Here is a 24,573-nt window from a genome sequence, read left to right on the forward strand (position 1 = left end):
TCCTTACACGAGGCATCACAACAACGTTTCACCAGGCAATGCCGGTCAGCTGCTGTTTGTGTATGAGAAATCGGTTGGAAACTTTCCTCATGTCAGCACGTTGTAGGTGTCGCTACCGGCGCCAAGTTTGTGTGAATGCTCTGAAAAGCTAATCATTTGCATATCACAGCGTCTTCTTCCTTTCGGCTAAATTTCGCGTCTGTAGCATGTCATCTTCGTGGTGTAGCAATTTTAATGGCCAGTAATATATTTGTTTATCGACATAGTCACCCTGGCGACGAACCCATTCCTCCCAACGAGAGATCAATCTGTCGATACCGTCATTGTAGAGTGTTCATTTTGCTGACGGAGCCACAACCTAAACTCTACTTGTATTAGTTCACCACTGTCAGCGTGAAGTCTTGGGAACAGATGAAAATTGGATGGGGCCGAGTCGGTACTGTATGAAGGCTGATCGATGACAGTGAACCCAAGGCGCCGGATTGTTGCAGATTTCGCAGCGCTCGTGTGTGGTCTGGCATTGTCATGCTGAAAAATAGGGTGCTCCATGTGTGGACGAAGTCTTCAAATTCTATACCCAATTACTGTACGCTGTTTTTCACCAACCAACATAGTTACGTTAGTCAGACCACCATGTTAATGCTACAATTAGGAGCCCTTTAGCGTCAGAGGGCTGCAGTTATGTAGACATCAAGAACAAAGGTATAGAATGTTAACAACTTTTGTTTTATCTGAAAAGCTTTTGTGCGCTATGGGCTCTGGATGAGTAGCGAGCAGCATCACTGCCCTGAGAATCGGCAGAGGGACAATGTTTTGTGTTAGCCCTTAGTGCTGTCATTTTGTCTACATGTAAGTTTAGCTTAACTGAATCTCTAATTCATTTCTTAGTAGGTTTCATCTATTATAGTCTAGCTCTACATACTTTGCATATTAACGAACTGAGAGTAATTTCTCGGGGTTTGAATTTAAAAGAGTGTTTCTTTGTGATCTATAACTTTGTGATTGAGTGACATGGGGCCACGTAGGTCTATGAGTGTGATTAGTCCGTGAATTAACCGTGTAACTGGTTATGAGCAGTGCAGGCGGTTTTAACATTCGGTAGTCATGTTTAAAAAAAGCCACTGTGTTTGTGAAGATTTGAGTGAGTTTTCTTTGCCCGTTGGTTGAATACCCGTTATCACGTCTTTTTTCGTGAGATTGTACTTTTCGTATTCTATACTCATATATGAACCAGTTTTGTTTTCTTAAACAAACTCTCGTGCGCTACGGTTTGATTTTGTGACCTTTCCTCGTCGTGATTTTCATATTAATCGACGTTTCTTTGTGGTGGAAAGCCATGTGGTTACTACTGATATACCGGTACGGTGGCTCCCACCTTAGGAAGAATTGTTCACAAGACATATATACAAGACGTATCTTTGTTTCTCAACAGAAATTCCGTGTAAATTTTACTATAAATTTCCATGTAGTTTTTTGTTAAAATACGCGACCGTCGAAGATAGTCTCTCTCTAACCCAATTTAGATCTTGTTTCCATGTTGAATAATTGAATAACTTCTTTCTCTAGTCTGAACGTGTGCGTGTGTAATCCCACCACATTCCCGATTTTTAAATGACCGTATTAGTCATGTACTGATTTCCGTACGTTTTTCCAGTTATGTTCCAGCACCAACACTCGGTACTAAGTTAAGGAGTTTTTGATAATAACATGGTTGTTCTTGTACATCCTGTTAAACATCTTAATCAAAAGAATAAATGTACAGTACAACATATTCCTGATGTTTAATAATTCACCTGCTGTTTATTCAGTTCCTATCGAGCCTCTTAAAGCCCAGCTCAGATCACATGTGTATGGTTATTAGTATATTTTAAGAGCATTTCCCCAAAACCGATTCTCCTCCACAATTACTCAAGAAGTTATCTATATATACCAAGATTTCATTATTGTTCCTGAATTGAGGCCTATTCAGTAATCCTCTTGAAGCAAATGTACAGTGTGGTTAAGTGGCAGGTTCATTCAGGTGGCGACCCAAGTTAAGTTCACGTAATAATGTACCAATTTAAATTCATATAATCATGTTTCGCAGATAAGTCTAGCAAATATTTTTCCAACAGTTACGGTACACTATACCTAGGAACAAATATTCCATGTGTTCCATTATTACACTACTGCGCGCCAATAAACAGTAAGCGAAATCAAATTAAGAAGATGTATTTTTAAAAACAAATTAATTACAAGTTGAAAACTTTTTGAAATACAAGCCATTGACAACTAAATCACATCACCATTTTCAAGACTGTAAAGAACTCAGTTCATTTGCAAATATCATGTGTTGCATACTAGAAGACCTTCCGTTCCAAGGTAAAAGATGGTGCAGGACTGACGAAATACGGCTTTTGCTTGGCCGTTCCCACCTTATGTAACTAATTTTAAAGAGAAACAGAATTTTACTCGCCATAAAACTCTGTAACTGAAGAATAAACAATATCCTCCAAATAACTTCAATATTTATACAGCACTTAAAGATGGAGAACTCGTAATATCTGCAAACACAGCACATACAAAACCTCACTCACAACGACAAAAACGGTAGAAAATGCCGGAGACTTTATGGTGATCTCTAGTCCACGTTCCTGTATGTGATTATAAAATTTATCACTAATTTGAAGCACCAACCAAGTAGCATGATGTGTTGCTATGTACACTACTGGCCATTAAAATTGCTACATCGCGAAGATGACGTGCTACAGACGCGAAATTTAAACGACAGGAAGAAGCTGCTCTGATATGCAAATGATTAGCTTTTCAGAGCATTCACGCAAGGATGGAGCGGGTGGCGACACCTACAAATTGCTGACATGAGGAAAGTTTCCAACCGATTTCTCATACACAAACAGCAGTTGACCGGCGTTGCCTGGTGAAACGTTGTTGTCATGCCTCGTCTAAGGAGGAGAAATGCGTACCATCGCGTTTCCGACTTTGATAAAGGTCGGATTGTAGCCTATCGCGGTTGCGGTTTATCGTATCGCGACATTGCTGCTCGCGTTGGTCGAGATCCAATGACTGTTAGCAGAATATCGAATTGGTGGGTTCAGGAGAGAATTCGGAACGCCGTGCTGGATCCCAACGGCCTCGTATCACTAGCAGTCAAGATCACAGGCATCTTATCCGCATGGCTGTAACGGATCGTGCAGCCACGTCTCGATCCCTGAGTCAACAGATGGTGACGTAACAGTTCGACGACGTTTGCAGCAGCATGGACTATCAGCTCGGAGTCCATGGCTGCGGTTACCCTTGACGCTGCACCACAGACAGGAGCGCCTGCGATGGTGTACTCTACGACGAACCTGGGTGCACGAATGGCAAAACGTCATTTTCTCGGATGAATCCAGGTTCTGTTTACAGCATCATGATGGTCGCATCCGTGTTTGGCGACATCGCGGTGAACGCACATTGGAAGCGTGTATTCATCATCGCCATACTGGCGTATTACCCAGCGTGATGGTATGGGGGTGCCATTGGTTACACGTCTCGGTCACCTCTTGTTCGCATTGACGGCACTATGAACAGTGGACGTTACATTTCAGAAAAACTGCGAAACCCTACATTTGAACAAGATAATGCACGACCGCATGTTTCAGGTCCTGTACGGGCCTTTCTGGATACAGAAAATGTTCGACTGCTGCCCTGGTCAGCGCATTCTCCAGATCTCTCACCAATTGAAAACGTCTGGTCAATGGTGGCCGAGCAATTGGCTCGTCACAATACGCCAGTCACTACTCTTGATGAACTGTGGTATCGTGTTGAAGCTGCAAGGGCAACTGTACCTGTACACGCCATCCAAGCTTTGTTTGACTGAATGCCCAGGCGTATCAAGGCCGTTATTACGGCCAGAGGTGGTTGTTCTGGGTACTGATTTCTCAGGACCTGTGCACCCCAATTGCGTGAAAATGTAACCACATGTAAGTTCTACTATAATATATTTGTCCAATGAATACCCGTTTAACATCTGCCTTTCTTCTTGGTGTAGCAATTTTAATGGCCAGTAGTGTAAGAAGAACTACATGAACTATCGAAGCTGGCCGCAGTGGCGCAGTGGCGCTCCAGTCTGGACCCATGCGACCTCTACGGTCGCAGGTTCGAATTCTGCCTCGGGCATGGATGTGTGTGATGTCCTTAGGTTAGTTAGGTTTAAGTAATTCTAAGTTCTAGGGGACTGATGACCTCAGAAGCTAAGTCCCATAGTGCTCAGTAGTGACATTTTTTTTGAACTGTCGAACTGTCTCGGTTACAAATAATGCACGTATGATGGGCCCGCAAGATACAGGGAAAAACAGTGTAGAAAAGGTGTTACTTCCAGAGATCGCTTCTGACTTGACTTTGGGTTGGGTTGGGTTGTTTGGGGAAGGAGACCAGACAGTGAGGTCATCGGTCTTATCGGTTTAGGGAAGGATGGGGAAGGAAGTCGGCCGTGCTCTTTGAAAGGAACCATCCTGGCATTTGCCTGGAGCGATTAAGGGAAATCGCGGAAAACCTAAATCGGGATGGCCGAACGCGGGATTGAACCGTCGTCCTCCCGAATGCGAGTCCAGTGTCTAACCACTGCGCCACCTCGCTCGGTGCTCGACTTTGAATGAGGTGGCAGAAATAACTGTTCCCGCATGGTATCAATGAGAGGTTATAAGTGCACCAGGATTAATATACGCACCAGTCATTAACAAGCTAGTCAGTGGTAACTCAAGATTGACTGTAACTAACGTTGAGTTCAGGGGCGCATCATGGGCCTAAATTCTGGTTCAAAATGGCTCTGAGCACTATGGGACTTAACTGCTGTGGTCATCAGTACTCTAGAACTTAGAACTACTTAAACCTAACTAACCTAAGGACATCACACACATCCATGCCCGAGGCAGGATTCGAACCTGCGACCGTAGCGGTCGCGCGGTTCCACTAAATTCTGGAGTGACCAGGAAACATACTGAAGAATCCTCTTTCCTTCGCTTTTAATGTACGTATATCTAACGTTCCTAACGACCACTACTACTACGACTACTACTACTACTGCTAATAATAATAATAATAATAATAATAATAATAATAACGACAATCACTTTTGTTTGGAAACGAACTGGTGGAGTGGGCGTTTGAGCGTTGTTACTTGTAGAACAAGTTAACTCGACGATCCTTCCTCTTCTCGAATCTTTCGATGACGTCATCATACCATGTGCCACGGCTTCTTTCAAGTATTCGGGCAGTAATGGTTTTTCAGTTGGCGTACAAGCGAGAGCTGATAAGCGATCCTGGGCCATACTGTTCCTAAATTACGTTTTTACGCGTTAAAGCCAAGAAAAACTCCTTTCAATTGAAGCACTTGTTGCAGGAATAGCAATTATACAAAATAGTTTGAAAGCTTCTGGAAAAATTTGGTCTGTTTCATTCTCAATCATTCTTTTGATAACGTCTCCCAAACTGACAGAGTGATATGTTTTTTATGCTGATAAGAAAATACAGTCTCCAGTTCTAGACGCAACTGTGAGCGACTGAAGGACCCACCATCCGTTTGTAATAATGAATCCATTCCGCCCACAGGGAAATAATGATCATAATTGGCGAACTGGGTAGAATCGCCTAATTTAAGGAAGAGCAGTTTCCATTTGTGTTACAATATTATCCAACATCTCGAAGTACACCTGTTTGTATTGTGACATCAGTGGATTGCCAATATATTCATCCATCATTTCAGGTCTATTCATGGAAACTTAAAAAGTAGATAAATATATCTTCATTTCTTAAGTTTCTCATGTGAGACTGGACTAGGAGTATCACTTACAAAAAGGAAAACAATGGCACACTTCTTTCCGAGAGGTTGGTTGGATTCGCAAATATTCCGCACGTGGCAAGCGCCAATGAACAGTTTAGAAAAGCAAAAATATATGAATTGGATATGACTGATATATGTACAGCTATCAACAGGACATGTTTTGGTTGAGAAAACTTACGTGAGTGAGGAAGTCTGTTGAGTCATGGTACCTGTACCACACGTAAGGATAAATTCGAGGACCAACAATGCGTGGTGTCCTTTGTGCAACTCTCCGCGCTTCCAGTAGACGTCCAAGCATAAATGGTACATGTTGTGGTGTTGACTTCGATGACTTGCTCAAATACAGGGAAGGAAATAGCGCAGTGCTCTCATCGAAGAGCCACTGTATCCTGAAACACAAATATAGAAGCGAAAATAAATAATATTTACTTGTTATTTTTGGATTTAATGATTAAAATAATAATATTGTTCTAAGTTTATTTAGCAACTACTGGTAATTTCCTTACGTATCACAGATAGAATGCAACCAAGATATGGATGTATTTAGCACTTTACGCTTTGGTTTCGATGTACAAATTGAAAAATTGTGACAGTTTTTCGGAAATAGGAGAGAAATTCGGTGGCTACATTTCTTACTAAAATTCGTTTCTCAATAGCTGTTTGACTGTCAATTCTTATGGATGACACACATGGAAATGGGTTACAAAAATATTAAGGTACTTAGTCACAACAATGAACTAAAACAATTGCAACGAAATGTCGATTATATATGAAGCATTTTAAAAGCGCCTGCAAAACTTTCTCGGAACATACATTCGCACGTCTTTGCTTGTGACGTGTGAATGTATGTTGCGAGAAAGTTCTGCAGGCGCTTTTAAAATGCTACACACACATACACACACACACACACACACACACACACACACACACACACACGCACACACACGCACACGATACCCAGAACTCCTGAAGATAGCCGGCCCTTGTGGCCGAGCGGTTCTAGGCGCTACGATCTGGAACCGCGCGACTGCTGCGGTCGCAGGTTCGAATCCCGCCGCGGGCGTGGATGTGTGTGATGTCCTTAGGTTAGTTAGGTTTAAGTAGTTCTAAGTTCTAGGGGACTGATGACCTCAGATGTTAAGTCCCATAGTGCTCAGAGCCATTTGAACCATTTTGCACCATCCTGAAGATAGACGTTGACTGTGGATATTGTATCACAGACACAGTCTCTTTGGCTGTTCAGAATTAAACCCGCCCAAAGATGTAAACAAAGGGCGATGGCTCTGAGCCCTATGGGACTTAACATCTGTGGTCATCAGTCCCCTAGAACTTAGAACTACTTAAAACTAACCAACCTAAGGATATCACACACATCCATGCCCGAGGCAGGATTCTAACCGGCGACCGTAGCGGTCACGCGGTTCCAGACTGAAGCGCCTAGAACCGCACGGCCACACCGGCCGGCTAGATGTAAAAAACCGTGCATGAGTAGTGCCTATTAGACGAAGGGGTACCGGTGTGTACAGCAGTCTGGACCACCACCTCTGAAGGTGTCGCTGTATGGTGGTACAACATGCAATGTATAGTTTTCAAGAGCAATAAAAAAGGGCAGAAATGATGTTTATGTTGCTCTCTATTCCAGTTTTCTGTACAGGTTCCGGAGCTCTCGGAACCGAGGTGATGCAAACCTTTTTTTAATATCTGTGTGTGTGTGTGTGTGTGTGTGTGTGTGTGTGTGTGTGTGCGTGCGTAGCATTTTAAAAGCACCTGAAAGACTTTCTCGCAACATACATTCACACTCTTTGCTTGAAACATCATTTATCTATATCTCTTTCGATGGTAGAGTCGACAGTTCGTTGCAGTTGTTTTAGTGCATTGTTGTGACTAGGCACCTTAATATTTTTGTAAGACATTACCATGTGTGTTATCTATAAGAACTGACAGTTAAACAGCTTTTGAGAAACATATGTATAAATAATTTTATACGAGCTATGCTGGCAGCGGAGCTGAGAAATGGCCTTTGCGGAGCATTGCAGACTAGCTCTGACGTAGACGCGACAATCCGACGTCGATATGTCACTAAAGAATAGTGCGAGCGAGCAGGTTTTAGCAGCTGATAGCATCTATATCTACGACTATATGGTGACATGCTGTGTGTGAATCCAAAATCGGAGAATTCGTCTCTCCAAGATTCCAAAAACGAAATACAGATTAGAGTCATAACAATTAAATTTCTCCTCGGAGATCTTCAGGCGGTCACTTAAAAATGATAATACACCATCGGATCAAAAGCATCCGGGGACCCCAGTAAAGCAAAATTGAGCACTGGACGTCACGAGAGACGGACCCACCAGTGTAAAAGGAGGCGGGGAGTAGAGAAGCAATAACAGCAGACTGTGACGGCAGGAGAGCTCAGTGACCTCGAAGCTTCTAAAGCTGCGTGAGTGGACTGTTGCTGATGTGACTGTCAAGTGAAAATGTGAAGGAACAACCATAGCTCAACCAAGACAAGGCAGACTTCATGTACTGATGGACAGGGTCTTTCGAGCATTACGGAGAGTGGTTGGAAAAAATCGCATGAAATTAGCGGAAGGAATCACTCGTGAGTTCCAAAGTGCTACCAGCAGTCCAGCTAGCTCAGTGACTGCGAATAGGGAGTTAAAAAGAATGGGCTACAATTGTAGAACTGCCCCTCATAAGCCACATATTGCTGTAGTCAGTGTTAAGGGACGCTTGAGATGATGTAAAGAGTGACGCCACTGGGTAGCTCATGATTGGAAACTAGTATTCTGGAGTGACCAATCACGCTTTCACATTTCCATTGAAGAGTTTGCATTGTCCAAATGCCTGGAGAACGTTACCTGCCATCGTGTCTAGTGTCAAACAGTGAAGTGCAGAGGAGGTAGTATCAAGACAGGAACGCCTTTGGGGTAAGTTACAATGTCAACTTCGCTCCACACCCAGCGTTCAATATCACTACCTTCTCTGATTTCGGATCTTGAGGAAGAATGGATTGCCATTTTACTCTATGCTATCGTTTGAGCCTTGTCCCGCAGTTACACAGGGTCAGCCATCGTTAATCGGATTTGGCATCTTAATGTTTAAGGGGTGGCCGGATGCCCTTCCTGCCGCCACCCCATACCACCCCGAGACGGAATTAGTGTACCCCAACAGTCTGCGTCGAGTGTAATCCATGGAATAGTGCGAATGTGTTCAGATGTCCGCGAGCCGTGGAACTAAGGCGGAACATAGGGACCAGCCCGGTATTCACATAGCAGGATGTGGAAAACCGCCTAAAAACCACATCCAGGCTGGCCGGCACATCGGCCCTCGTCGTTAATCCGCTGGGCGGATTCGATCCGGGGCTGGCGCGCCTACCCGAGTCCAGGAAGCAGCGCGTTAGCGCTCTCGTCTACCCTGGTGGGGAAGAATGGGTTGCCATTCTTCCACAGAAATTCAGACACCTCATAAAAAGTGCTTCCAGCAGAGTTTAAGCCGCCATAAAAGCGAAGAGTGAAGGCACTCCATATTAATGTCCAGTAATAGGCGTCCGGATACTTATGATCAGAGACTTTACATCGTTTTTTAACCACGTTTCCTCTCCCATCACAGTTCTTGTAAGGAACTGATCTCCTTAATTCTCTTACTGTTTCAAAAGCTAGCTGCACACTGTCTTCCGCGTTTCGTTGTGGGCATCCGTCAAGATTCTCGGAACCCTCTTGGGAGAAACGTTTGTAGTCTTCAGCTGTCTCAATATTCTGCGCACATTCGCTTTTCTACTCGCTGTCGGATCGACAGTTCGTTCACTGTTATGCGTTTGTGAATACGTTGCACATTGTTAGCAGTCTGTGCAGTGCTCGGTCTGCCACTACGCAGAAGGTCCCGAATATTGGTGCGCCCACTTTCACCAGATAATCCGGTTGCCTAAGGAGTAAATGTACTGTGATCAACGGCGTCACCTCTATACAGATTCTTCAACCTCCTGTGCGCGCCTGTCACTGTATTGTTGTCGCAACACAGGAACTGTAGACTGATGTGACAAAAGGCATGCGATACCTCCAAATATCGTGTCGGACCTCCTTTTCCCAGGCGTAGTGGAGCAACTCCACGTGGGATGGACTCAACAAGTCATTGGAAGTCCCCTGCAGAAATACTGAGCCATGCTGCCTCTATAGCCGTCCATAACTGCGAAGTTGTTGCCAGTGAAGGATTTTGTCCGCGAACTGACCTCTCTAGTATGTCCCATAGATGTTCGATGGGATTCATGTCGGGCGATCTCCGTGGTCAGATCATTCGCTCGAACTGTCCAGAAAGTTCTTCAAATCATTCGCGAACAATTGTGACCCGGTGGCATGGCGCAATATGATCCATGAAAATTCCATCGCTGTTCGCTGCAAATGGTCTCCAAGTAGACGGTCATAACCATTTCCAGTCAATGATGGGTTCAGTTGGACCAGAGGACACAGTCCATTACATGCAAACACGACACACACCATTATAGAACCACAACCAACTTGCACAGTGCCTTATTGACAACTTGGGTCCATGGCTTCCTGGGATCTGCGCCACATTCGAACCCTACCATCAGCCTTTACCAACTGAAATCTGGACTCATGAGACCAGGTCACGAATTTCCAGTCGTCTAGGGTCCAACCGTTATGGTCACGAGACAAGGAGAGGCGCTGCAGGCGATGTGGTGCTGTTAGCAAAAGCACTCGCGTTGGTCGTTTGCTGCCATAACCCATTAGCTCCAAATTTTACCACACTGTCCTAACGGATACATTCGTCGTACGTCCCACACTGAGTTCTCCGGTTATTTCACGCAGTGCTGATTGTCAGTATGCACTGATAACTCTACGCAAACGCCGCTGCTCTCGGTCGTTAAGTGAAGGTCGTCGGCCACTGCCTTGTCCGTGGTGAGAGGTAATTCCTGAAATTTGGTACTCTCCTCACACTCTTGGCCCTGTGGATCTCAGAATATTGAATTCCCTAACGATTTTCGAAATGGAATGTCCCATACGTCTAGCTCCAACTAGCATTCCGCATTCAAAGTCTGTTAATTCCTGTCGTGCGGCCATAATGAGGCCGGAAACCTTTTCACATGACTCACCTGTGTACAAATGACAGCTTCGGCAATGCACTCGTCTTTTACAACTTTTGTACGCTATACTACCGCCATCTGTATACGTACAAATCGCTATCCGATGACATTTGTCACCTTACTGTATAATAGCACGTTGCTTCAGACGAATATCAAGTGCAGCAGCTGCCTTGAAGTGTAATGACAGTGCAACTTGCGGAAATAGGTCGAATTAAATGTGAATACAAGCTGGAAGAATGTTGCTATGATCTCTGTGAATAGCAAAAATATAGAACAGAAGTTGAATTTTTGAAAAAAAATATTGTGCATTTCTTTTGGGGTGACGCACGTATCAATGTGATGTCAAGTATGCGTAGCTGTCAATCAGTGGTGTACTGCCCACTGCTAACCTCAGGAGGAGTATTTGCAGCGAGCAGAACATGTACAGATGTACATGTGCAGAAATTCCGATTCTGAATCCACACGAGCCTGTTGTTCTCGAGAAGAATGAAGCGAACTGTTTCCAAAGTAGTGAAACAAAAGATGAAATTTCTGTTGTACCATTTCTAAACTCTAGTGTGATCCGGACATGGACGAGCTGATCAGAAAATTGATCTTCCATCACTTCACTTACAGTATCTGATCAAAAGTACCCACTGTTATGACGACGTCATCTCTGCTGGGGACATTTTTCATGAGGCGTCTAAATATCTATGGAGGAATGGCAAGCCATTCTTCCTCATGAGCCGAAACGAAAGAGGGGAATGATGTAGACCTAGAGCAAAGTCGGTGGTCTAACCCGTGCCAAAGGTGTTCCCTTAGGTTCAGGTCTGGACTCATAGCATGCCAGTCTATTTCAGGAATGTTCTTGCTCACAAACCATTGACTCGCAGATATGCTTTACGACTGGGTGCATCGTCATCCTGATACAAGCAATCATCTTCTCCAAACTGTTCGTCTACTGTAAGCAGTTCGCAGTACTGTAAAATATGTTCATAGCCTTCCGCATACACCATTTTCTTAAGCGCAGTTGGGGGGTCACATCCTAGCCACGAAAAACATCCGTACACCGTAACACTGCCTCTACCACACTTCTTTGTAGGCACGTTCTCCAGACTTTCGGGGGTTGGGGGGTTGGGTTGTCGGGGGCCAGAGACGAGACAGCGAGGTCATTGGTCTCATCGGATTAGGGAAGGAAGGGGAAGGAAGTCGGCCGAATCCTTTCAAAGGGACCATCCTGGCAGTTGCCTGGAGTGATTTAGGGATGGGTTGGGTTGTCTGGGGAAGGAGACCAGACAGCGAGGTCATCGGTCTCATCGGATTAAGGAGGGATGGGGAAGGAAGTCGACTGTGCCCTTTCAAAGGGATCATACCGGCATTTGCCTGGAGCGATTTAGGGTTGGGTTGGGTTGTCTGGGGAAAGAGACCAAACAGCGAGGTCATCGGTCTCATCGGAGTAGCGAAAGATGCGGAAGGAAGTCGGCCGTGCCCTTTCAAAGGAATCATCCCGGCGTTTGCCTGGAGTGATTTAGGGAAATCACGGAAAACCTATATCAGGATGGCCGGACGCGGGATTGGACCGTCGTCCTCCCGAATGCGAGTCCAGTGTGCTAGCCACTGTGCCACTTGGCTCGGTAGGCTTTCGGCAAATCCAAAGGGTACAGCGTGATACATCAGTCCAGATTACTCGTTTCCAGACATCCACTGTCCACTAGGGTCGCTCTTTACACCACCTCAAACGTCGCTTGGCGCTGACTCCTGAAATGTGTGTCTCCTCATGCTGCTCGACCGTTGTGGCGTACCCCATTCTTTTTAACTCCTTGCGCTTTGAATCTCTTACGATGCTGGATGCTTCATTTCTGTCAGTACAAGAGGTTTGAATGGCCCTGTATCCTTCGCATGTTCACTTCACAGTACCATCACCATTACACAAGGATGTTCGGAATTATTTTGATCACATAGTGTATACTTTACTCATACTATGTACTGTCTGTAAAAGAATGCCATGACATGCTGCAAAAATCAATAAATTAGGAACTACATTAGACGAATCTTGAAGTTCATTTAATTCGTAAAATAATGTGTCGTAAACAATACAGACGCTTCTTGACCGCCGGCCGTAGTGGCCGAGCGGTTAAAGGCGCTACAGTCTGGAACCGCACGACCGCTACGGTCGCAGGTTCGAATCCTGCCTCGGGCATGGATGTGTGTGATGTCCTTAGGTTAGTTAGGTTTAAGTAGTTCTAAGTTCTAGGGGACTTATGACCACAGCAGTTGAGTCCCATAGTGCTCAGAGCCATTTTGAACCTTTTTTTTTTTTTTTTTGCTTCTTGACCAAAGTTGTCAACATTTCTCCATACATGATTCTATTGTCGATAAAAACAACGAATTAACTTTTGTCCCTCTTCAGGAACAATATGTTGTCAGGTCCCTCTACAGATACCCTTCTGACGTGGGTGCACCTACGGTACGGTTATCTGTATTGCTGAGGCAAGAAAGTTACCGCACGCCTGTAAGATTTGTATCTCGTGGTTCCTGAGGAGAATTAAGTATACACTGAAATTAAAATTACGTTTCAGTCTAAAGAGAAATAAATTTTTACACAGTTGGTATCTGAAGTGATGAATCGTTTATATGCATTTACACTGATGAGCCAAAACATTATGACCACCTGTTTTACAGTTTGTTTGTCTGTCCTTGAAACGAAATACACCACTGATTCTCCGTATCAGAAATCCGACAGTTCGTAAGTTGGTTTGTGAAGATATGTGGCATTACATGTCAAGCGGTCCTTGATAAAGTTGATAATTACATCACTGAGTAGTGTATCAGTATCGTTACTGTGTATTACGTATTGTAATGTTATGTGGTGTATTTTATACTAATAAAATCAAGTCGTGGCACTGTAAGAACGACACGATCGATCCAATAGTACAGAGATCGTTGATGTTCGTGCTTTTGTTACGACATCTCTGGCAGTGGCCTGGATCGACAATAACTTTGTGATGATTGTTGTGCTCATTTGCTGCCGTGTCTGTCTTTATAGACTAATACCGATAACAAAAAATCGAAGTGAAAACAATTAGTGCATCATTGATAACAGGAAGAAATCTACTAGGCGTATCTAGATATACTCCAAAAAGAGGGACAGAAAGAAAAATTGTGGTTGAACGTCCCGTCGACGAAGAGGTCATTAGTGACGGAGCTACTGCAGCGTGTCACGTTACTTAATATGAAAATTAGCGTAATAATAGAAGAAAGACTGAACATATTCGTAGAAACAAGTCAGTAAAAAAAAAAAAAATGCTACCAGACCACTTTCACGAAAGCGACTGTCCAGAGCGTCCAGAGAACACAGAGACAAAGAAAACACAGTTGCAAACCAGATGAACACAAAGATGAATTTATGTGATGCAAAAAGCACAAAATTTGGACTGCTGATCAATGGAAACACATAAAATGGTATGGTGAGCTGCTTTAAAACTATTCCCTACAGCAGGAGATGTTTATGTACGGAGAACACCAAGTTTCTTTGTTACCGATACTTCCTCCTAGCCGGCCGAAGTGGCCGAGCGGTTCTAGGCGCTTCAGTCTGGGACCGCGCCACCGCTACGGTCGCAGGTTCGAATCCTGCCTCGGGCATGGATGTGTGTGATGTCCTTAGGTTAGTTAGGTTTAAGTAGTTCTAAGTTCTAGGGAACTGATGACCTCAGATGTTGAGTCCCATAGTGCTCAGAGCCATTTGAACCACTTCCTCCTATTACTGCGAAACAAATATAGGGTTATCAGAGGACTGGATATAATGGAGTATCACGGCTTATCCTGAAACGATATATTCAATTCAATGAATGGAGGTAACAGGGATGAAATCGATGGAAATGTAGTCATGAAAATATATGAGTGAAATACGCTCAGAATCTTGAATCTGCAATGTAATGGATATAATGGATATGTCGTGACTAGTGAAAATCTGTTACATGCCAGAAGCGCCTACTTATTGGGAGAAATCACTTTGGCATATTCATTACGTTGCATGGCTTGGACGTAAGATATCGTGTTTTGACTAATCATTTCACTCAGTTACCCCGTCCAAGGGTCTGCAGACCTCTCAGTCATCGGTCAGATGAACAAAGACATTCACTGAGGTGTCAGGAGTGCTAAATCTCCCATATGGACTGGATGTAGTGGCAACACAGCTCATATTAGCGAGGAACTGAGTTCAAGTTTAGACTTTTTGGGTATCTTTATTTTTTATTTAATTTTAATTCAATTGGTTACCTTAGCCAGTGACACAGTGTCATAGAACACTCCATGAGAGACATTAAACTTGTTTAAAAAGAACAAAACGAAAGTAGGAAACGTGAAACTATGAAATGTGGGAATGAAAACAATAATAATATACAACAGCATTAGTGTTGCTTCATTTTACAATTCTTAGTAATGGATAAGGAAGAGAGAAGTTGTCCCAATAGTCTATTATTAACAACAAATCCAGTGTTCACGTGCACTGATTTAGAGAAACCATAGAATCCCCAAATCAGAACTGATGAATGAAATAAACGAGCCTGTACCATCTTTTAGATGAACAATTTTCGTAGATGCCTTTGCATTTACGATTGTGAGAGCGCAAGCATTCGTTTTAATGGCGTTAGGGTATCCACGGAAAAGATAAATTTGGATGATCATGTATGAACTGGATGACCGCGGAAAGTTGTACTTAATAATTCAACCAATGTAAGCAGGGGATATTCGTCTAACTGCGAAGAAATCATTTATGGGGTCACTCCTAGATCCACTATTGTTTCTCATATAGCCTATGAAAAGACCTCCCGTCTAAAATAAAATAAGCAGTAGTTCTTTTTGCGGATGGCATTACAATTGTAAGCGAGGGAAACATACATACAGCAACAGAAGAAACGGTAAATAATGTTCTTAAAAGTATTATAGGGCGGTTTTCTGCGAATGGTCTCACTCTCAGATTAAGAAAGATACAACATATTCAGATCTTTACATGTAGAAGTACCAAACGTTGGAGGGAGACAAATAAATAAATCGACATGTTTTGAGTATTTTCATTCACTAATGGCATATGGAATAATATTCTGGGGTAACTCATCTTTAAGGCAGAAGGTTTTTGATTGCTCAGAAAAGTGCTATAATAATAACATATGATGCTCACCCATGAGCATCTTGTAGACATCTGTTTAAGGAGTCATGGAGTTCTGACTGCTGCTACACCATATATTCATAATAACAGAAGAAAAAAATGACATTCAGTACTCTGAAAAAAAAAGGGGCTCAGTACGCTACAACAAAACTTTTGATCACTTAACCAGTGATGTAAAATGGCAGACAGACAGGAAAGTGAAATTTCAAATCAAACTGAAAAATTTTATCCTTCGCAACTCCTGTTCCACAGAAAATTTGAATTTCTTATATGTGTTGAATGTAATGGGTAGTAATACTAACTCACATCTGTATTAAAAATAGAAAAAAAATTAAAGGTCTTCATGTATCCATATTTAAACATGAATATGCTATTGGGTGTAAAATGACTCATTCCACATCATTACGATTAATGCTGCTAATAATCCATGTAATATGACATTAACCAACAACTAATTTCCTTTGCTTAAGCTACCCCCGAAACCTCGCTAGCTTGTTAGAGAGTGGCTATCAAGTTTTGTAGCCACAATAAATGTAATTATAGAATTAATATCACTAATGAGTTGACTGTGATGAGATTAATCTTTTCTGCGCTATGTGTAAACAGATAGTGTATCTTACCCATCATTCTGCTTTTCCACATCACGTGAACAGTTCTGCTCTCTGTAGTTGAAGCAGTATGGGTATGCGTAATACCCCCACTGAGCCAACGGTCGCTGCTGTCTCGCCAGTTCTAGTGTTGTCTCCATAAATTCGCGAGCTCCCTTCTCAAAATCATGTCTTGCCTGCTTAAAAGAGCAAATTTTTTAAAGATTCCAGAAATTATAAATCACAGAGTTCTATCTTTAATAAAAATTATTTAGAAGATATTTTAAGAAAATGAGTGTTTGTGTTTGAAGATTACTTGAAACATAAGATCACGTACAAGAGAAGGCAATTCTTACCGCTTTTTCTACGCTTGATTTGCTCCAGAATGGATGTTGGGACCTCACTAGTTTTCTAGAAAATTCTGGATATGGTGCATAAGAACCAAACAACTGTTTCCACACTGGACGCCAAGATTCCATATCTATAACTCCAATACCTGAAAAAAGTACTGAATATGAAATTGGCTTTGATTAATATTTCAGTGTCGATTAACAATAACGATATTGCAGTGCCTGAGTTGTTCAGAAGTACGAAGCATCCCTCGGACATGAATGCGTGTCCGAAGGACCATGCACTGCGGCAACTACACCCGTTATGAAATATATGAAATGTATTCGCCGCTGCGATTATGTATGACCATCAACTGTAAAGTGGAATGACGACTATGAAAATTTGTGCCGGACCGGAACTCGAATCCATATTTCCCGGTTATGGCGAGCGGTCGCCTTATTACTAGGCTATCCGATCATGCTCCACCGTCAGATCCAAACACATCGTCAACCGTATGTCTACAACCTCTATTCGTACATTAATTACATTTAATTGAAAGTCGCTTACCTGGTGTCGGCGAATGAAAGCGGTACTGCAGTGTTTGTCCTATTCAGAACTCTGCACTGCACTATCGTATTTATTCAATTAAATGTCTGCCCTTTGCGAGAATATGCATAATACATGTAGGAATGCAGATTGTAGATACATGGTTGACGACATATGGAAGTTGGGTGTGGTTGTGAAACGTGTTGGGATAGCCCAACGGTAAGGCGACCGCTCGCGATAACCGGGAAGTCCGGGTTCGAGTACCGGTCCGGCACAAATTTTCATTGCCGTTATTCCATTGTGGAAACTTCCATACGATGGGTACGGAAACTGGCCAAAGAAGAATGGGCAGATATTTGGCGCCTAGCAATCTGTCATAAAGATCAATAGTACGCTGTCACACAACCAGTAATTAGAAACTTCACTCCTGTCGAAAATTTCAGGCAAGCAGGAAGTTGAAAATTACCTCGGTAAGAATAAGTACTAGGCATGGTTCAACTCCTTCTCACTTATATTGAACAGACATCAAAGACAACACTCATTCTGCGCCTGTTGGAAGAAAGAAGAAGGGGATGTGAATCACATGCTGTTTTCCTGGAATTTCTGTGAGGCACAGCAAAACCATTCACTGCAAAACCTCCTAAAACTGAAGATGCCCCTTCCAACAAGTGCTCCTGTTTTATTGTGCCACGAAGATCCTCAAATGTACAGAGTCCGTTTTTACTACACTACTGGAAAATGAAAAAAAGAACACCAAGAATTAGTCGACCCAGAAGAAGGAAGTTTTACTGATTCATTGTTCAGGGAGTACAAAAAAAAAAAAATAAAATAAAATAAAATAAAATAAATAAAAAATAAAATAAAAATAAACCGACAGAGTCGTACTGATCTGAGTACAATCAACAGGGCATACAAAATGTCAATTCTAGAACCCTGGACACTTTCCTTTTTTGCCGCGCGGGATTAGCCGAGCGGTCTCAGGCGCTGCAGTCATGGACTGTGCGGCTGGCCCCGGCGGAGGTTCGAGTCCTCCCTTGGGCATGGGTGCGTGTGTTTGTCCTTAGGATAATTTAGGTTAAGTAGCGTGTAAGCTTAGGGACTGATGACTTTAGCAGTTAAGTCCCATAAGATTTCACACACACTCACTTTCCTCTTTCCTTTTGCAGCAAAGCAGGCTGCAGTTCTCCCATGGAGATGATCGGAGAGGTGACGAATGTAGTCTTGCTGAAAGGTTTGCCATGCAATTTCCACCTGGTGCGTCAACTGGGCAGACTGCACAAGATGATGTTTCGTCCGGCCTCATACGTGCTAAATGGGCATCAGATCTGGGGATCGTTCTGAGCACAGTAGTTGGTATACACCTTGGGTGGCGCAGGATACATGTAGAAGTGCACTGGAGAAACACGTAGCCTTGTTTGTGCATGAACGGAAGCACAACAGGCTGAATGATGTATTGGATGTACTGTGCACTGTTCAATGTCCCCTCTACATTCAGCAGAAGAGAACAGCCATTGCCGGCCGGAGTGGCCGAGCGGTTAAAGGCGCTACAGTCTGGAACCGCACGACCGCTACGGTCGCAGGTTCGAATCCTGCCTCGGGCATGGATGTGTGTGATGTCCTTAGGTTAGTTAGGTTTAAGTAGTTCTAAGTTCTAGGGGACTTATGACCACAGCAGTTGAGTCCCATAGTGCTCAGAGCCATATGAACCATTTATTTAGAACAGCCATTGCAAGATATGGTTCCCTTCACCATGATGCTGGGTGTTGGCCCTTCATGCCACTGTCGTAGACACTCCAGAGTTGGTGCTTACCTCCACAACGGCATGCACAGAGATGATCATTACTGGCATAAAGGAAGAGGTGACTCATCACTGAAGACAAATTGTCTCCATTCATCCTTCCACCACAGCCTACCATGACACCACTGGAGGTGGGCTGTATGATGCTGGGGAATGAGAGGAAGCTGCCCTAATGGCGTGCACGATCGTAGCCCTGCTTCACAGAGACAGTTGCAAGTGGGCCTCGCTGATATTGCTGGAGCAACAGAGACCCTAATTTGTTGTTAAGTCACAGTGCAATCCAATACGGTGCTTTGCAAGATGCGACAGTCTTGGCATGAATCTGAATAGACCCAGGCTGATAAACATGTACACCACTGGCAACAACATTGATACATTGTGGACACCTCTCATTTTTTACAAAGTTCTGCAGCACGACCACCCAGTCTCCCGCATACCCGCCATACACCCTCACTCAAATTCCGCCAATCGCAAAAAGAAGTCACATCCACGCTGTTGTGGCATAACGACAATGTTGGAGGCATAGATAGAGCTCCATGTACCATATCAAACTGGCTGCTACTGGCTCTAGAGGTGAGCAACTGACGTGAAGCTTGCAACATGCCACGGCTAGTAACACAGTTCCTTGTTTGCTCCCATTGCTGCACTTTTGATCATTGCATTAACTATCCTCTCGTAGCGTCCTGTGCAAATATGAAACACCTTAGCAGCTTGAGTCAAAGTGTTCCATTTTTAATTTCCAGTAGTGTATATAGGGTGGTCCATTGATAGAGACCGGGCCAAATATCTCACGAAATAAATATCAAACGAAAAAACTACAAAGAACGAAACTCGTCTAGCTTGAAGGGGGAAACCAAATGGCGCTATGGTTGGCCCACTAGATGGCGCTGCCATAGGTCAAACAGATATCAACTACGTTTTTAAAAATAGGAACCCCTACTTTTTATGACATATTCGTGTAGTACGTAAAGGAATATGAATGTTTTAGTTGGACCACTTTTTCCGCTTAACATCTGAGGTCATCAGTCCCCTAGAACTTAGAACTACGTAAACCTAACTAACCTAAGGACATCACACACATCCATGCCCGAGGCAGGATTCGAACCTGCGACCGTAGCGGTCGCGCGGTCCCAGACTGTAGCGCCTAGAACCGCTCGGCCACACCGGCCGGCGAAATTATGTCTTTATCTTTCACAAATTAAGTACACATAATTACATCCTACACTGGTTACATAAGAAGAACTAAAATGTCCGACATGTGTCGAAAACAAAATGGAAACAATCATTCATCCCACCATTCTCGGTGCTTTTTGTTGGAGTTTGAGAGATTCAATAACGCTTAACGCTTATGCCATCCGTGAGCGTTAACCGCTGCCCTACACCTACGTGGCATGATCATTGTGAGTCTAGGGAGACCACCCGGCCTACTGCCACCATGACACATTTCACGTTAGGACCACGAAGATAAGATACGAAAAATTAGGGTTCATACGGAAGCATATAGTCAGTCGTTTTTCCCTCGCTCTTTCTGCGAGCGGAACAGGAAAGGAAGCGACTAATATTGTTACAGGGTACCCTCCGCCACACACCGCAGAATGGCTTGCAGCGTATGTAGATGTAGATGTAGCTGTATCTGTTCCCATTCTTCAATGAGAGACCATGATAGTTCTTGGAGAGTCCGCGGTGAAACAGGACGATCACGAACACGCATGTCAAGCACGTTCCATATACGCACGATGAGGCTTAGGTCGGGGCTCATCGCCGGTCGGTCTGGGTTTCGCAAGACACTCCTCACGCCCTCCACTTACGCCCTGGCATTACAACAGTGTTTCAAAAATGTGTGTGAAATCTTATGGGACTTAACTGCTAAGGTCATCAGTCCCTAAGCTTACACACTACTTAACCTAAATTATCCTATGGACAAGCACACACACACCCATGCCCGAGGGAGGATTCGAACCTTCGCCGGGACCAGCCGCACAGTCCATGACTGCAGCGCCTGAGACCGCTCGGCTAATCCCGCGCGGCAACAGTGGTTCCTGACCTTTCTGACATCTTACCCCGATTGCACTCAGATATTAGATAGTAGCAGCTCCCCCTATCCCCCACCATCGCCAATATAAGCTTCTAACTAAACTTTAGAATGAAAACAGATTTTCTTTGAAACTTCAATTTTTAAAATGACGAAAGTCAAATATTTGATTTTTCAGGTAAAGAGTCAATGAAAGAATTCGTACCGCTTATTTCTAACTACTTTCTTTTATAACTGATGAAGCAATTCTCAGTGCATCGCACCTGCAACTCCTCAGAAAGGAAAACTAACTATCCACAGTGAGGATAGACACTTGTTACAAAACATGCTTTCTCTGCACCACTCCTGTCCCTAGCGACGCTCTCTTCGCCCACACCCTGCACACCCACATAAAACCAACGAAATTAAATTGTATGTATTATACTTTGGTCTATTGTTTCTGTAAATCACTTGATTACTGGAGTCTTTACTTGTGAACCGACAGAAATTGGAAGAACTCGAGTGCCAATCCTTTGTGTCACGCTACTGTCACTAATAATAATAATAATAATAATAATAATAATAATAATAATACGATGTAAGTCCTACAGGAGTAGAGTAGCCATTAGATACTTAACTGTTGTGTTGTGCTGTCAGTTTGTTTATTTACTGTTGCGAAGTGAATGATGAAACAATTTTTGGTCTTTTCTGAAACTGCCTCTAACTGAGAGAAGGCATTTTCATGAGATACTTATGCATATGTGACGTATACGTCTCAATTTTACTATCAAAAATGCGGGGCGCAAAGTAGGTGTGGATGGACTGTGTGAGGAAGATATTCTTCATACATTCGTTTCACAAGCTGTAACGTCCACCACACTGTGTGTCATGCGTTAATGCTATTGTTTGCAAAAAAAAAAAAAATGTAGTTTGTAGTAGCTTATGAAATGAGTATTACAGTCTTACGAAATATTGATAACAGTATTGATATAGTAAAAATAAGTTAATTTCGTAACCGAAACACAACTGACCTCTTTTGTTTTCACCCCTCAGAAAATTACATTCTACCCCTCAGGGGTAATTTCCCCAGGTTGGTAACCACTGCATTAGAAGGAATTCAGGCCCACCACTGAATGATGTAGCAACCACATAGTCCAAAAGGTTCTGTTCTATGTACTGTCTGGCGGTAAGGCGACCTTGGACAACGACAAGATCCGTGTGGCGGTCAACAACGAAGCCTCCCCACAACTTTGGAAATCTGTAAATTTTCCGCACAATATTTGGCAGGTTGCGCTCACTACGGGATTGCGTCATATGATATCTGGACTCGCCTGTGAATGACACGTTTCGCCAGTGACGGAGTTTTCAGCTGACATGGGAACGACAGAACTTAAGGCGAGTTGCAAGATGTTGTCATGTAAAGCGAGGCAGTCGAAAAGGACATCTGGGTTGTTAGGTCCTATCTCGGAGCCCTTTCATTACAGTCTCAATGGACACAGCGGTCCAGTTGGTCCTTCTGGGATCGTCTTGCAGTGCTCTGGCGACATCCGTACGATGGCACAACGCAGAGATGGTCAGATATCGGTCTTCACGTGGGGCTGTATTGCGTTGGCGACCTTGTCCAGCTCGCCTTGTGTGCTGACCTGGCTCCCTGTAACGTGTCCATAACCTATGGATGACACACGGAGAGGCACTGGCATCTGAAGCAACACGACCGAAAGCCCATCTTTTTTCAATCAAACAGACCGACCTTTCAATGTGCATTGCATTAAGATGACACATTGCATATGCTTAGTAGAATACAACGTCCACGAATGACAACTGACATCTGTGTACCTCTCTAGAAAACACTGGGACACCGGTACTCACTTCTTCCTGAAGGTTCACCTCAAGCTGTAATGCATAACACAGCCAATAGGAGAAGAATGATTTTAATTGTTGCCTACATTGAAAGCGAAGGTCTAACGACATGCAATACGACCACAGGTATTGTGTGTAATGTGTATTGAACCGGGGACCTAGAAACGACGGAAAGGCTTCGTCCAACCGTAGCCCTCAGTGGTACACAAGCCCACAACAGGCCATAGCAGTCCACCCACCCTACCACCGCCCCACACCGAACCCTGGGTTATTGAGCTGACGAAGGTCACATACCAGACGAGTGTAACCCCAAATGTTTGTGGTACAGAAGTATGGTGTACGCGTATGTGGAGACAGTGGTTGCGCAGCAATCGCCGACATAGTGTAAAAGAAGCGGAATAAGGGGAACCAGCCCGCATTCACCGAGGGAGATGGAAAACCGCCTTAAAAACCATCCACAGACTGGCCGGCACACCGGACCTCGACACTAATCCGCCGGGCGAATTCGTGCCGGGGATCGGCACGCCTTCCCGTTCGGGAAGCAGTGCGTTAAACCGAGCGGCTAGCCGGAGCACAGGTGTAGTCTGTATCGAAATAGATTTAACATACCAGACGTTGATACACATGCTCCCTAAATTCTTTTGAACAGTGTAGTAACGTGTAAGTATGAAATTTGGTGTACTATTTGTCGTTGCATAAATGCTCTAAACACCAGACATACACTTCCGTGTCTCTGCTGAATTATTTTCTATATCACATTTTGTCCATACCTGTAACGTCAAAATTCATTAGCTGTAACTACTGCACTTATGCGACATAGCAAAATAATTTTATGTCATTGTTCAAACTATTTGCCGACCGAGGTGGCCGAGCGGTTCTAGGCGCTACAGTCTGGAACCGCGCGACCGCTACGGTCGCAGGTTCGAATCCTGCCTCGGGCATGGATGTGTGTGATGTCCTTAGGTTTAAGTAGTTCTAAGTTCTAGGGGACTGATGACCTCAGAAGTTAAGTCCCATAGTGCTCAGAGCCATTCGAACCATTTTTTTCAAACTATTTATATTGAAATCATATGTACATCTGATTATATATTTGTATCAAGCTGTTGACAGTATGGTTCAGTAAATCATAACCAAATTTTTAAAAAAAGTTTGTTGACGTACACAAGGTGAGTTACCGAAGTCCAGCTACTCGGCGACAGACAACCGCGCTGGCGGTGAACCGGAAAGCACGCCAGAATTACGCTCCCGTTCGCGTGCGCCACATTCCGCTGTTTACCTTGTAACAGGCCACAGCTGCTGCCTGCAATATTGACCCAGGCCGCGCACGCACTGCTACTTGGTCGTTAACCTCGGACTCGCTGAAGGCGTTTATA

The 24,573-nt window shown here is 43.8% G+C and overlaps 1 protein-coding gene across 2 annotated transcripts in view; it reads right to left on the bottom strand.

Moving 5' to 3' along the window:
* LOC126183441 (hyaluronidase-like) overlaps positions 1 to 24,573 on the bottom strand; it is a 268,965-nt gene that overhangs the window by 10,382 nt on the left and 234,010 nt on the right. For both annotated transcript variants that reach the window (XM_049925429.1, XM_049925428.1), the window contains exons 3-5: positions 17,012 to 17,151; positions 16,689 to 16,852; positions 6,000 to 6,210 (exon numbers count right to left, since the gene is read on the bottom strand). In XM_049925429.1, the coding sequence (XP_049781386.1) occupies positions 6,000 to 6,210; positions 16,689 to 16,852; positions 17,012 to 17,151 (515 nt within the window). The remainder of the gene's footprint in view (positions 1 to 5,999; positions 6,211 to 16,688; positions 16,853 to 17,011; positions 17,152 to 24,573) is intronic.

This window comes from Schistocerca cancellata, chromosome 4, assembly GCF_023864275.1.
Source record: "Schistocerca cancellata isolate TAMUIC-IGC-003103 chromosome 4, iqSchCanc2.1, whole genome shotgun sequence".
In the NCBI taxonomy this organism is placed as follows: domain Eukaryota; kingdom Metazoa; phylum Arthropoda; class Insecta; order Orthoptera; family Acrididae; genus Schistocerca; species Schistocerca cancellata.